Source organism: Guillardia theta (genome assembly GCF_000315625.1).
Source record: "Guillardia theta CCMP2712 unplaced genomic scaffold GUITHscaffold_90, whole genome shotgun sequence".
Taxonomy (NCBI): Eukaryota; class Cryptophyceae; order Pyrenomonadales; family Geminigeraceae; genus Guillardia; species Guillardia theta.
The window spans coordinates 57,954-69,969 of record NW_005434584.1 but is presented as its reverse complement, the minus strand read 5'-3'; the positions used below and the strand labels follow the sequence as shown (position 1 = coordinate 69,969).

At 45.5% G+C, this 12,016-nt stretch overlaps 1 protein-coding gene across 1 annotated transcript; it reads right to left on the bottom strand.

The window, feature by feature from the left end:
• Positions 1 to 4,925: 4,925 nt before the first annotated feature.
• On the bottom strand, positions 4,926 to 5,890 carry GUITHDRAFT_154849 (hypothetical protein). The gene is made up of 2 exons (XM_005824758.1): positions 5,780 to 5,890; positions 4,926 to 5,748 (listed from the first exon to the last, which is right to left on the bottom strand). The coding sequence occupies exons 1-2, from the start codon at positions 5,873 to 5,875 to the stop codon at positions 5,593 to 5,595; spliced, it is 252 nt and encodes an 83-aa protein (XP_005824815.1). The 5' UTR covers positions 5,876 to 5,890; the 3' UTR covers positions 4,926 to 5,592.
• Positions 5,891 to 12,016: the final 6,126 nt, after the last annotated feature.

The window sequence follows — 12,016 nt, the reverse complement described above, 5'->3', positions numbered from 1 at the left end:
AACAAGCGGACCTGCGGAACAATGTTCAAGACGACATCCGAAGACGATGCTATCATCTGCAATCCGTTTGTCTGTGTTCCAGATACTATAGCCTGTGATGGAAAGTTGAATGTTGCTTGGATCGACAACGCGAGTGCGGACTGCTCTGCGCTTGGATTCTGAATCTGAAACTGAACGGTGTAGATGCTCCTGTCGTACAGATAAGCCTGCGCCTTAGCTGCAGTCACAGTTGCGGTCTCGGTTGCTGCAGGTATGACGATGACCACAGGAGTGATAGAGTATCCATGTCCAGGGTCGGTGATGGTGATCGCAGTGACCGCTCCACCCGAGATCGTTGCAGTGGCTGTCGCTCCCTGTCCCACTCCATACATCACATTGTTTGCAGTGCAAGTGGAGCTCAAGTAGAACTCAGACCCACAAATCACAACCGTAGGGGTCTCAGTGTAGCCTGACCCGCCTGATAACACCACTATCTCGTAGATGCCGTTCGATCTCATCGCGTTTACATTGAAGTAAGGGTTGTAGACAGGCAGATTGGGTGATTGCTGGTAAGTCATCTTGAACTCGTTCTGCTTGAAGGTGCATGTTGATTCAAAGTCGCTTGCATGAATGTTTCCACTCACATCATTTGCAGCTACGTTGACATACTCGCCATTCCTGCTGATCCAGCAGGTAAACGTATCAGGCGAGGCGATGAACCCAGTGAGTGAAGCGACTGTTACGGCCTGACTTGTTGTCAATGCATAGTTGGGTTGCAATTCCACAGTCATCCATACAGTGTTTGAGGTGACATTGGAGCTAGATCGAATGGTCGCAAGCGGAAACGAAGGATTCACGATGTAGCCAGCGCAGCTTGACGGCTCTGACTCATACCCATAGACCCTCTTCACATCATCTTGCTTCATGGTGTACGTCTGTACACCAGGCGCTGCACTCGGAGCGTCGCTGGAGCTAACAATCAACGACACTGACGGACAGGAGCCCCCGTTCTTGTAGGCAGAGTTCTGATTGATCATACGGAAGCAGAACTTGTACTTCGTTCCGAGAATCAATGTCTTGGTCACAAATTGAAACTGAATCTGTCCGTTACCATTGTCGTAGTCTGCTTTGTCTGCGATGTTGTTACCAGAAATTGTGGTGAAGTAGCCCCTCAGTGAAGTGCTTGATAGAGGATGGATTCCATATTCATCGTAGAAGTCAACTGTGGACGTGGAGGTAAACATCGGCAGTCCAGTCAAAGTAAACTTAGTCTGTTTGACAATGTTCTTGTTTGGTCTGAGGGTGACACATACAGGATTGACTGCACCTGGCGCTGGATACAACTGGCCGATCTCGTACTTGTTGAGCAGGTTGCTCGTCAAAAACAATGGATGTTTGTAACTTGACAGCGGAAGAGTTGCCGTCTGCGATTTGGTCTGTTCATCGTCCGCAAACGACGCGGAGATAGATACAGCGGGGTTGGACTGCTGGGTTTGACTATTCACAAAGGCATATTGAAGCACATAAGTCCAGCCAGCCATCATACAGTTGGTCGTTGTTCCCTTGATGGGCATCTGACAAGTGGAAGATGAAGGAAGGTGAATGATCATCTGACCGTTCGACTGAGACCACTCAGTCTTCTGAATGATCGGAGAGTAGTAGTCTGTTGACGCCGGTGATAGTGCAGTCAGAGATGTCTGCGTGGTGTCTGTTCCCGTCAAGCCTGCAATGGTGATGGTTGCACCGTACCCATTCAAACCAAGATCAACATTCGAGCGGAGAGAAATGGTCAGTACGTTGTTCTCTTGGATCAGAGGCGTCTGCTGGGTGATCAACCGGGTCAAGAAGCCCTTGTCGTAGACCTTCAAGGGACAGGCATCTCCGTCCATCTCTCCATCTTGCAGGGCACGATTCACAGGAGACACAACCATCTGTACTGTCTGTGTGGCTGCATAAGACACCTGGCTGTTTTGACTCTGATACAAGGCATTGAAGGTCAGAGTGACTGTTTGACATGGCTGGGCAACCTTGGAGTTCTTCAGCGGGATCGCAAACTTGATCTCGTGATTTGCAGGAAGATTCTGAGCCGGATTCAAGACAAGTTTGGCTACTCCAGCAGCAAATTTTGCAACTTTGTTCGGTGATCCGGCTGTGACTGCACTGGTAAAATACGCAGTGGAGGCTTGTGATGGAGTTACAAGCGAATGAGCGTTCCAATCAAAGGATGGACAGTGGTCAATGTCAGGGTTGGAGTTTTCCTGAGCTTGGCTTCCTGATAAGCCTGACAAAGTAATGGATGCCTCATTGTACTGGCCAGCATTCAGATACGTCTGAAGGTTGAAGTTGGTCTTCAAGGTTACACAGATGTAGTTGGTGACGTCAGGTCGAGTTGTAACTTGTCCGATCCTGTACTTGATGAAAGATGGCTTCTCCACCAGCCCCACTGATCCTCCGAGGTTCGTGACAGCCTCATTCTGAACCAGGTTCGGGCCAGTAGTCAATGACACTGTCATGGTACAGGCGGAGTTCTCCTTGTCTGATACCCTCCAGCTCCATGCGAAGGCATAGGTACCTTCTGCTGCCAGAGCCTTTGTCAAGGTCAACTTCAATGTTCCAGACGACTGGCTCCAGTCCATCGTTGGACCAGTGTATCCGAGACTTGGATCTCCAATGTCAGTCTCGGTAGGAAACGAAGAGGTTGAGCACTTGCTAGTCAAAGGATTGCCCCCAGCAAACCTGTTACCCACCATGTTTACCTTAGTTCCAAACTCCTGGGTCCCACACAGACCAGTGAAGGTGAGGATGGAAGATGTCTGGATGTCGAAGTTCGGGACCAAAGTCACAAACATGTTTGATAAAGAGCCAGTATCTGAGGAGCTCTGGAACATAGTTGCCCGAATCTTGTTCCCGACTGCTTGGAGAATCTTAGTTGATGGGTTGAACGTAACAGGACCAAGTGTAATGGACTGTCCAGTTGCTCCTGTACAGAAATCGGAGATCTGACAATACTTGCCCGACATCGAGATCGAAATGGACTTCGATGCCGCTGAAACAGTGCCTGGCGTCTTCAGCTGAAACGAGAAGATGACAACCTCGCCTGCTTGAATGTACATGCCAGGAAGAAGTTGGAAAGTCAAGCTTCCCGCTGCTTGAACAAAGTCTCCTTTGCCAAGTTGATTACCGTAACTGATGGATTGGAATCTCGTTGGAAACAGCCCCTCTTGATTGCCTTCACATTGACATTTGTTTTGATACAATGACGTGACTTGATCGGGTGTTCCAGACCCTGTCAACCCGGATATAGTAAAGGTTGTAGGCGTTGATGCAGTAGGGGAAGAGTAGATGGTCATGGATGGCACAATCGTCACAGTGATGCACACGGCTTGGTTGATACCGTCTGTGTTCCCTGCAGCAGCAGCATACACAAACGTGGGGTTCTTGGTCACTCCGATAGCTCCAGCCTCCTTCCTCACCGGAAGTCTTGGCCTGTCTGAGCCGAAGCGTTGTGACTTGTACTTGTCAAACGGTACTTGGTACACGAGGTTTGCTGTGCTGCAGGTGGTACTGGCGAAGGCGGAAAGACTCACTCCACTGCAGTCAGACGATGTGGTTGCGGGCTTCTCGTAGACAGACACGAAGGCCATCTGATGCCACTCCTCGTTGATGCCTCCGAGAGGCGGCAGAGGACCCAGACCGTTCTGCTTGGATGATGTGTCATAGTTGAGATACATGCCCACTTCGTTGGATGACACATCGCCTACGATTCCCATGCATCCAACTGCTCCTGGGCCACTCACAGACAGTGACAGGTCGCTCGAGATGGCTTGTTGCCAGGGCTCTTGTACAGACTGAGAGATCACAATGCTGTTCTGCTGCGACATCCAGCTGATCGTGCTCTCAGTGCTCGGAGTGCTTCCACGAGATGCACCGAAGAAGTTCGACCCTCCGGTGAAGCCGGGCATGTAAACCTCGACCACATGCCCAGGAGACAGAATGCTGGTCTGCTTGGTCTTGGTCAGGGTGTTTCCAAGCTGACCCCAGTAGATCTTGAAGTTGGTCGCCTTGAGATCCTTCACGCCGTAGTCGAAGTGCAGCTGAGCCATCTCGGCGATGGTTCCAACCGTGGTGGTTGACCCAACCGTGAATGATTGTCGATCGGCATGTACAGCTACCGAACAACAACACGCTAGAAACAGCCACACCGACATCTGCATGAACATTAAGATATGTCAGATGCATTCTTCTCACAAGCACACAGCATCCTCACCTGCGACATCCCCGTGGCACGGATGCGAGCAGAGACAACCGCAACCCCTCGCAAGTCTACCCAGGTATTTTGAGGGTTCACGTGTGAGATGTACCCACCCCCTTTCCACAAAAGTTTTGACATGTGTGGGGTATTACCACTGTTCGTGGGGTGTGGCTACCGGTACAGAAGTTGACGGTACATAAGTTGTGTTTAACGGCTAGCAGTAGCTCCAAAAATAGTAAAATTGTTTTTGCTACTAAAAAGAATTAGTCTTCTCAAACATTGCAGAGAAGGTACAGAAGTTGAAAAGGTTAACAGTAATTGTTTTTGCCGTAATTGTAATTGTTTTTGCTACTACAATAATTGTTTTTGCTACTAAAAAGAATTAGTCTTCTCAAGATCTCAAGAGAAGGTACAGAAGTTGAAAGGTTGACAGTAATTGTTTTTGCTACTACAATAATTGTTTTTGCTACTAAAAAGAATTAGTCTTCTCAAGATCTCAAGAGAAGGTACAGAAGTTGTTTTTCAACGGCTAGTAGTGACAAATGGCAAGCTAGTAGTGACAAATGGCAAGCTAGTAGTGACAAACGGTAAGGACAAATGTTAACAACTAATGGGGGCAGACGGGGTGGGGTACTCGCCTGCTGACATTATTTATCACCACACATGAACCCCAACTTTGTACGTGACCCCACCATCTTCACTCAATATTCTGGTACACATTTGTACCAATCCTTCAATCTAAAACTATTTTAAAACAAAAGCTTCGTGGAAAATGGCTAAGTCCTTTGCCAGGAGACAAGCATCCCTTGAGTCAGAGAGTAGCCTGTATCTTTCATCTACCCAGCGAAGCAGTTCCAACAAAGAGATCGAGTAGAAACATCGAAGTGCCAAGTACAAAGCAGCCTGAATTTGCCTGAATTTGCTACTCGCACACTGAATTTGCTACTCGCACACTGGCAGGTAAGAACTCTTCCCTGTAGTTATCCTGGGTCAAAGCTCTGCTGTTCTTCCCAAAAGAATATTTCGTCGATTGAGTCAGTTATATTCTGTTTCAAGCATAACTGATCTTTACACCGCACCATGTGGGAGACGTCAAGAAGCAACATTAAATGTTGCTTCTTGATGCACATTTTCATGTCCAGTTGTAATGATGTTACTAGGCGTTTCTAGGCTAACGTACTTGATTGCGAAGGATTCGAAGTTGCGATGACCCCTTCCAGTGGCCCCCGGTTCACCTGTTCTTCATTCATTCTTTCCTCATGTGTCCTTCGCAAAGCTTCTCCACTTCGTTCATCGTGGATACGATCACTGATCATGAGCATTTCATCAGTTTGACCAGTATAACATTCATCTCATTCATCTCACCTGCTGTCAATGTCGTTTGCCTCTGCAGGTGGCCGCCGTATATACTTGTAAACTGTAATGTACGACAAGCTTTCATACTTCTTCTTCTCGTTTTCCTTCTTCCATGAATCATCCCCATAAATTTTTTCTATAACTTCGCGGCTTTTTGTATGCTGTGTCAAAACAATTTTGGTAATTCTCTACAGTGACTTTCTCCTGTCCCTCTAGTCCGCCTTTATCTCTTGCCATGTGCTCAAGCTTCTCCATAACTTTCCGTGCCTTGCAAAAGTTTTGCCGCATCCTTTTCTTGCGGATAAATTCCGGTTTCAACTTCTTCAAAGGGCATATCTTTTTTGCTATTCCATTCTCAACAAATTGTTCCCCACAGTGCCAACGTTGACACAGGTTCTTACAGTCTACCTTCTGCACAAAATCGTAATTTTGAGGAGCCATACAGATTTCACCTGTGTCCCACTTGAACAAATCCCCGGGCCCCTTGTACTGATGAGTCCGTGCCAACACCCCAGGTCATGTCATGCCCACTGCCGCCGCCACCTGACGACTCCGAGGTCATGCCTGCCGATCTGTCACATCCACCCGTACTTCGCCTGTACTGGAACATTTGTTCAATGCGTCGAGACAATTCTTGAATAGACTCGTTCAGTCGTTGCTCCAATTCCTTTATATCATCTCTCTGTACAGGTACAACACCATTGATTTCGATTTTCTTTAGGATTGTTTCTGTCACAGCTTCAGGTATCTTCGTTATTCCAACCTTCAACTCTTCTCGCAGCATGTTGATTTCTTCCCTTTTTGCATACTTCCAAGTATCCTTGCACCGTCAACAAATTCTTGCCTTCTTTTATACGCATCTCTCCATTGACTTTTTTCTCAGTGACATGTTTCGCATATGCTTGGATGATTTTATCCAAGTTCTGGTCTAAAGTCATCCCAGTCATTTCCTTTTACCCCTATCGCTGTGAAATTCCTGATTGTGCTCGAAATAAAAGTCCTTCAATGCGCTCTTTTATCCTTGTAATGCGCCAACAGACAACGTCTGATGTTTGACATTGTTGGCAGTGGAGCTCGATGCTTCCTCTACCATGTGCTCACCGTCATCGGAGTCACTCTCGTCGCTACTGTCGTCATCGGCGTCTATGTCGCCATGTTGCCCTCGCCTCCTCTTCCTTCTCTTTGTCATACCGGTACTTCTTGTCAAATAGCCGAACAATCCCTTAACTGCCATCCATGAAAGTGGTAAATTCAATTGTCCAGACTCATTCTAAGCGTTTAAGTATATTTCATACTCGTTGGACTCGCCTGCTCTTTGAGCTCTTTGAGCGCGCTTCGCTTTCTTTCGGAGGATATCGACGAGTTTTAGAATTTTGTAACGATATACCTTCTGAGTGCTCTCAGCGATTCGTTTGTTCCTCATCGCATCATACGCATGTATATCTCGGTCTGTTCTGTTAGTAGACACATCCCTCGTGAAAGAGGCTACACTACTTGCATTGTCCGCTGTCTCTGTCCCCAGACGCAATCCATTTTCGGTCAGTGGGGTGGTTTTACGTTCAACTGTTCGCATACACCAACAATACTTTACTTAACTTTTTCCTGGTACAAATTATTTCAGCGCAATCTTTGACGCACGTATCCTAGGAACGTCATGTTAGATAACTTGTATACTACCGGTCCTTGATTTTGCATGGAAAAGTACCCCGTACATTATATAACTATATCAAGTTGCGTGCTTAATAACTACTTTTATGAATTTTATTACTGCGCGCAACCCTATAACCCTAAAAGGACAGCAACAGATATATAGGGATTGCGCCATAAAAATTATGTACATCATACATCCATTGTCATATGGCTAGCTATGATGTAAAGAGGAAAAGAATGCTCTCATCTACTCAGAATCGCTCACAGCACCGTCTTTCATCCTCTTCTGAAGCCATTGCGCAATTTTATGGGAAATTTATTGCGAACTATAAACTTTCATAAATTCTGGTACAACCCGAAAATCGGATACATAATAATATGATCCGGAAGAAACCTCCTACCCATAATTGTAAGGTTACGAATCTGTACCAGGACCCCTTGGTACCTGTATCTCTGCCATTTTTCGTACCGGTGGGTCCGGGAGCGATCCTCGTACTGACTATCTCAATTTTTTAGTTGACAGCAAAATTTACTATGATACCCTTGGTCCTGGTACACATCAGATTCGTCACCTTACAGATACATGTTACCATATTTACCATACAAATGACCACACAACCGTATGGCAACACATCATAGTAAATTTTGCTGTCAACTAAAAAATTGAGATAGTGAGTACGAGGATCGCTCGCGGACCCAACGATACGTGAAATGGCAGGAAACAGGTACCAAGAAGTTCGAGATCTTTGCTCATACTAGCCTTCAAAGCTCTCCAAGTGAACAGATCACGAGGTTTCCACACATGTCTCATCGTTTCTCATCATTACGTTTCGGGTACGTGTGATAAGAAGTGCGTGAAACATATTTGAAGTATAACTATTCGCTGAAAGTAACATATTTGAAGTATAACTATTCGCTGAAAGTATAACTATTCGCTGAAAGTTAACTTTCAGGAATGCCAAACAGTGTTCGTGGTGCAGTTGTTTCAGAAACTATCATCATTCCGCTTTGATTTGAGAGTGTAGCTTGTTCCCAAAGCATAGTTACATCATTCTCAAAAGTGAGGTAAATTTGTGTTTTCATTGTGATTTATTTTCATCAAAGTTACCTAAGAAAGATAGGTTTCTTTGTGAATATCATCTTTTGTTCTTTCGCTGATAGCGTTCGCTTTCAGGGATATTTAAGAGTTGGTCTCTTAAATAAAGGAATTGATCCACAGGTAACGGTTTCGTGAAGATATCCGCTATCTGTTCATTCGTATTGATGGGTTCCAGGGTAATTTCTTTCCTTGCGACGCATTCTCTGATAAAGTGCCAGCGTCGTTTGATATGTTTGGATCGACTTTTGTGCACAGGATTCTCGCTCAACTTGATGCAAGCAGCATTGTCTTGATAGCATATGGTTGTCTTCTGCTTGTATCCCATGAATTCGAGTGTTGCACGTAAGTACAGAATCTCGATTGCTGTCAAGGTGCATTGTACGTATTCGCTCTCCATGGTGGATAACGAAACGATATTGTGCCTTGCAGATTTCCATGATACTGGTACTCCGTTGAGGAAAATGACATATCCGCCGGTAGATCTGCTCGTAATCTTGCAGTCTGCGTCTGAACTGTCACAATAGGCGATCAAGTGCATCTTGTTGTGTCCAGCGCTATCTTGATCAGTAAGTTTTTTGTGCCTTTGAGGTAAGCATAAACTCTGTGTACTGCCGTTAACAGTTGTGATACGGCGTAGCTTATTTCCGGTCGTGTCCATGCTGCGATGTAGATCAAACTAGCAACTTGGCTTCTGTACAACTTGACAAGGTCTTCAGGTGCATGTTCGTCGATATCTTCTGGTTCAATTGTGAACTTTGGGTCCATTGGGGTTGTGATTTTGCCAGTTGGGTCTATCCCATCTAGGTTGAATCTGTGCAAACACTTTTCGATGTAAGCTTGTTGATTGCTGACAAGGTTGTCGGCTGAATCTTTGGTGTAGGCAACTCCCAAATAGAAGCTCAAATCATTGTCTGTTGTTGTGTTGTATCTTTTTGTGTTGTTCATGAATTCATCGAATGATGTGAAAAGATTTTCGTCGTTGCTTGCTTGAATTATGTCATCGACCACCAGCGCGACTATGATTTCTCCCCCTCGTTTGTCACGATACAAGAAGAGGCAATCGACTGCTGTACATGGCGTGAAGCCATATTCGCGAAGGTCTTGACATAGCTTCTTCCAGAAATTTCGCCCGCTGCTTGGTAAACCATATACTGATTTGAGTATCTTGAGGAATTTTGAATGGATGTTGCAGAACTCTTGGAATTCTTTCGGCGTCCTGATGTATACTTCGGTGGGTAAGAAAGCTGTGAGGTATGCTGTAGGTATATCTTGACAGCGGATACGCCATCCTTTTGCTCGAGCTACAATCAAGAGAAGTCTGATTGTGACGGGGTTTGCTGTGGCAGAGAACGAGTCCAGGTAATCGGTGCCTTGTACTGCGTTGTATCCTTGGATAATAGCTCGTGCTTTATACTTGAGGATTCTCTTTTCTCATCTTTCTTGCATTCTCGAAGGAATGACATCAATGTATCGATTTCTTGGTTGTAGTGGTTTTCGTCGTAGATATTTCTCTGTGCTGGTCCGTGTGACCACCCTGGCAGTTGTATGTCTAGACGTGTTGAAGCAATCGACCATGACACCGCAGAATTGCATTTTCGATGATGCCTGGAATTGGTATGGTACGCCGCACATAGTCGGAGGTTGCGAATTCTTCTAGGCCTCCAGGTAATTCATTGTCGGAGTCACCAGATTGTTCGGTGTCTTTGTTGATTATTTTTCCTGACCGTAGTTGATTCTTAGGTATCCCGGGGATTAAATCCCATCTGAAATCCTTTTCTCCGCTATTATGGGTCTCAACTTGAAGGCTTGCCAGCTCTTTGTTGAGGGATGATAATCCTTCATCGATGACTGGTTCCTCTTCTATTTCGCTTTTTCTGACGACTGATGTTTGTTCGCAGGATCTTGTCAAGTGGTTGTCTACCTCCAACGGGGTGTCCAACTCGATTACTTTCGGGTCCTGTCGAAGGTCATCGTCTTCTTCAAGATGAAGCGTATCGGAGGTTGGTGCCGGTGATTTCTTGTAAGTTGTTGTCATACGTCGGTTTCTGTGATGTGACTTATCTATCATCTCTTCTTCTGAGTCTGATGATCCTGACATCTCTGTTAACCGTTCACCTGCTCGATTGAGTATGGTGACATTGTCGTCTCCGAAATCGTTGCAAGCTCCGAATGGTATTTTCCATGTCTTATCTTCAGGGTGTGAGAATCGATAAAGAAACACTTCTTCATTGAAGCTTATGTTGTTTTCTGTGACGTAGAGTTGTTTGCCATTTAGGGACGCTGCGAGGAATCCTTTCATTCCTAGATGGTGGGCGAATCCAAGGAATACACAGACTTCTGCTGTAGGTCCTAGCTTTTTGTCTCTTCCTTGCGCTAATCTCCTGTCTTTTAACACATGGACATAGCACAGGCATCCAAATGGGTGAAATTTCTCCGCGTTTGGTCTTTTCCCTGTGAACGCTTCGTAGCAGCTCATGTCTGATCCTCTGCTCATAGATAAGAATGCATTTTCGATTTCAGCGTTGTAATAGATTGCATTGAGCCACAGGTTCTTCGGCACGTTGGAGTGGATTATGGCGAGTCGGGTTCTGGTGTCTAATGAATAGATCCCAGATTCTGCTCTGCCATTCTGCCAGTGCTCATAGGGTGCAGCCCGTTCCAGGTAGATGTTGTTCTTTTCGTACATTCTCAGAGATTTTTTCGACGTCATCTCACCGCCGTTGTCTACGCGTACAACTTTGGGGAAGACCCCGTTGTTGTATCTGCGTGTGACTAGACGTAGAGATTTTCTGTAACCTTTTTTGCTGTACATTCCGACTGGCATTTTGAATGAGCTATAACTGTCCTTCCATAGCATCAGGTATTTTGCTCCTTCGATGGACCTTAGTCGGTATGTGCTCATATCTCCATGAAGTCGATGGAACCGGCTGTCAGATCTCTTTTCTTTGAATTTCGGTAATGCAGCCGCTTTGCTTTTTGCTCTGCGACAAGTATGACAAGTTGGTAGTGGGGTCTTTTTGCTGAGTCTCCTCAGTTCCTCCATCCCGTCAATTCTGTCTGCAAGTTGGGTTGTGTTGATATGCCATTTCAGGAGGATAGCTGAGGCTTTAGTTCCTCGTATTCTTTCTCCTGTTGAATAGAGGTAGATATCCTTGAGGTCGGACTTGTCGTGTTTTAGTTGCTCCTCGTATTCTTTGTCATTTTCATCCAATTCTTCCATCGTTGTATTCGTGAAGTCGTCGATATCCGCGAATGATTTTGGATCTGTGAAGTAGTCCTTGGTCTGTTTGTCGATAGCATCTTGTGTTACACTTATCCTTGACTCTTCAGTAAGGTTTTCTTCTTCTGAGCTGGAGTGATCACTTTCGGTTTCCCGCATGCTTATGGGTATGGATTTCATAGGTGTCGGTTGGAAAGCTTTCGCAGCTTCGTAGTACACTTTGTTCCCTCCCCATCTGCGCGAGTTTTCAAGTTCGGTACCTTGGTGTAGTAGGTACTTGCGTTCTTTTTTAGTTTCTGTGTTTTTGTTTGTTGATCGCGGTTTAGAGTTGAGAGGAAATTCTCCTTGTTGTATTTCTCGTAGCAAGGATTTCTTATCCCATTGTATTGAGTTTGTTGACGAGAAGAGTCGATTAGTTTGTTCATCTGACGGTTTGATTTCGACATACCATAGATATGTC

What these genes read in the sequence shown, in the direction of transcription:
- GUITHDRAFT_154849 (XM_005824758.1), bottom strand. Translation starts at nt 5,875, where the DNA reads ATGCGGCAAAACTTTTGCAAGGCACGGAAAGTTATGGAGAAGCTTGAG. An exon ending in AGGGACAGGAGAAAGTCACT is followed by an intron (nt 5,749 to 5,779) that starts GTAGAGAATTAC and finishes GTTTTGACACAG; the next exon opens with CATACAAAAAGCCGCGAAGT.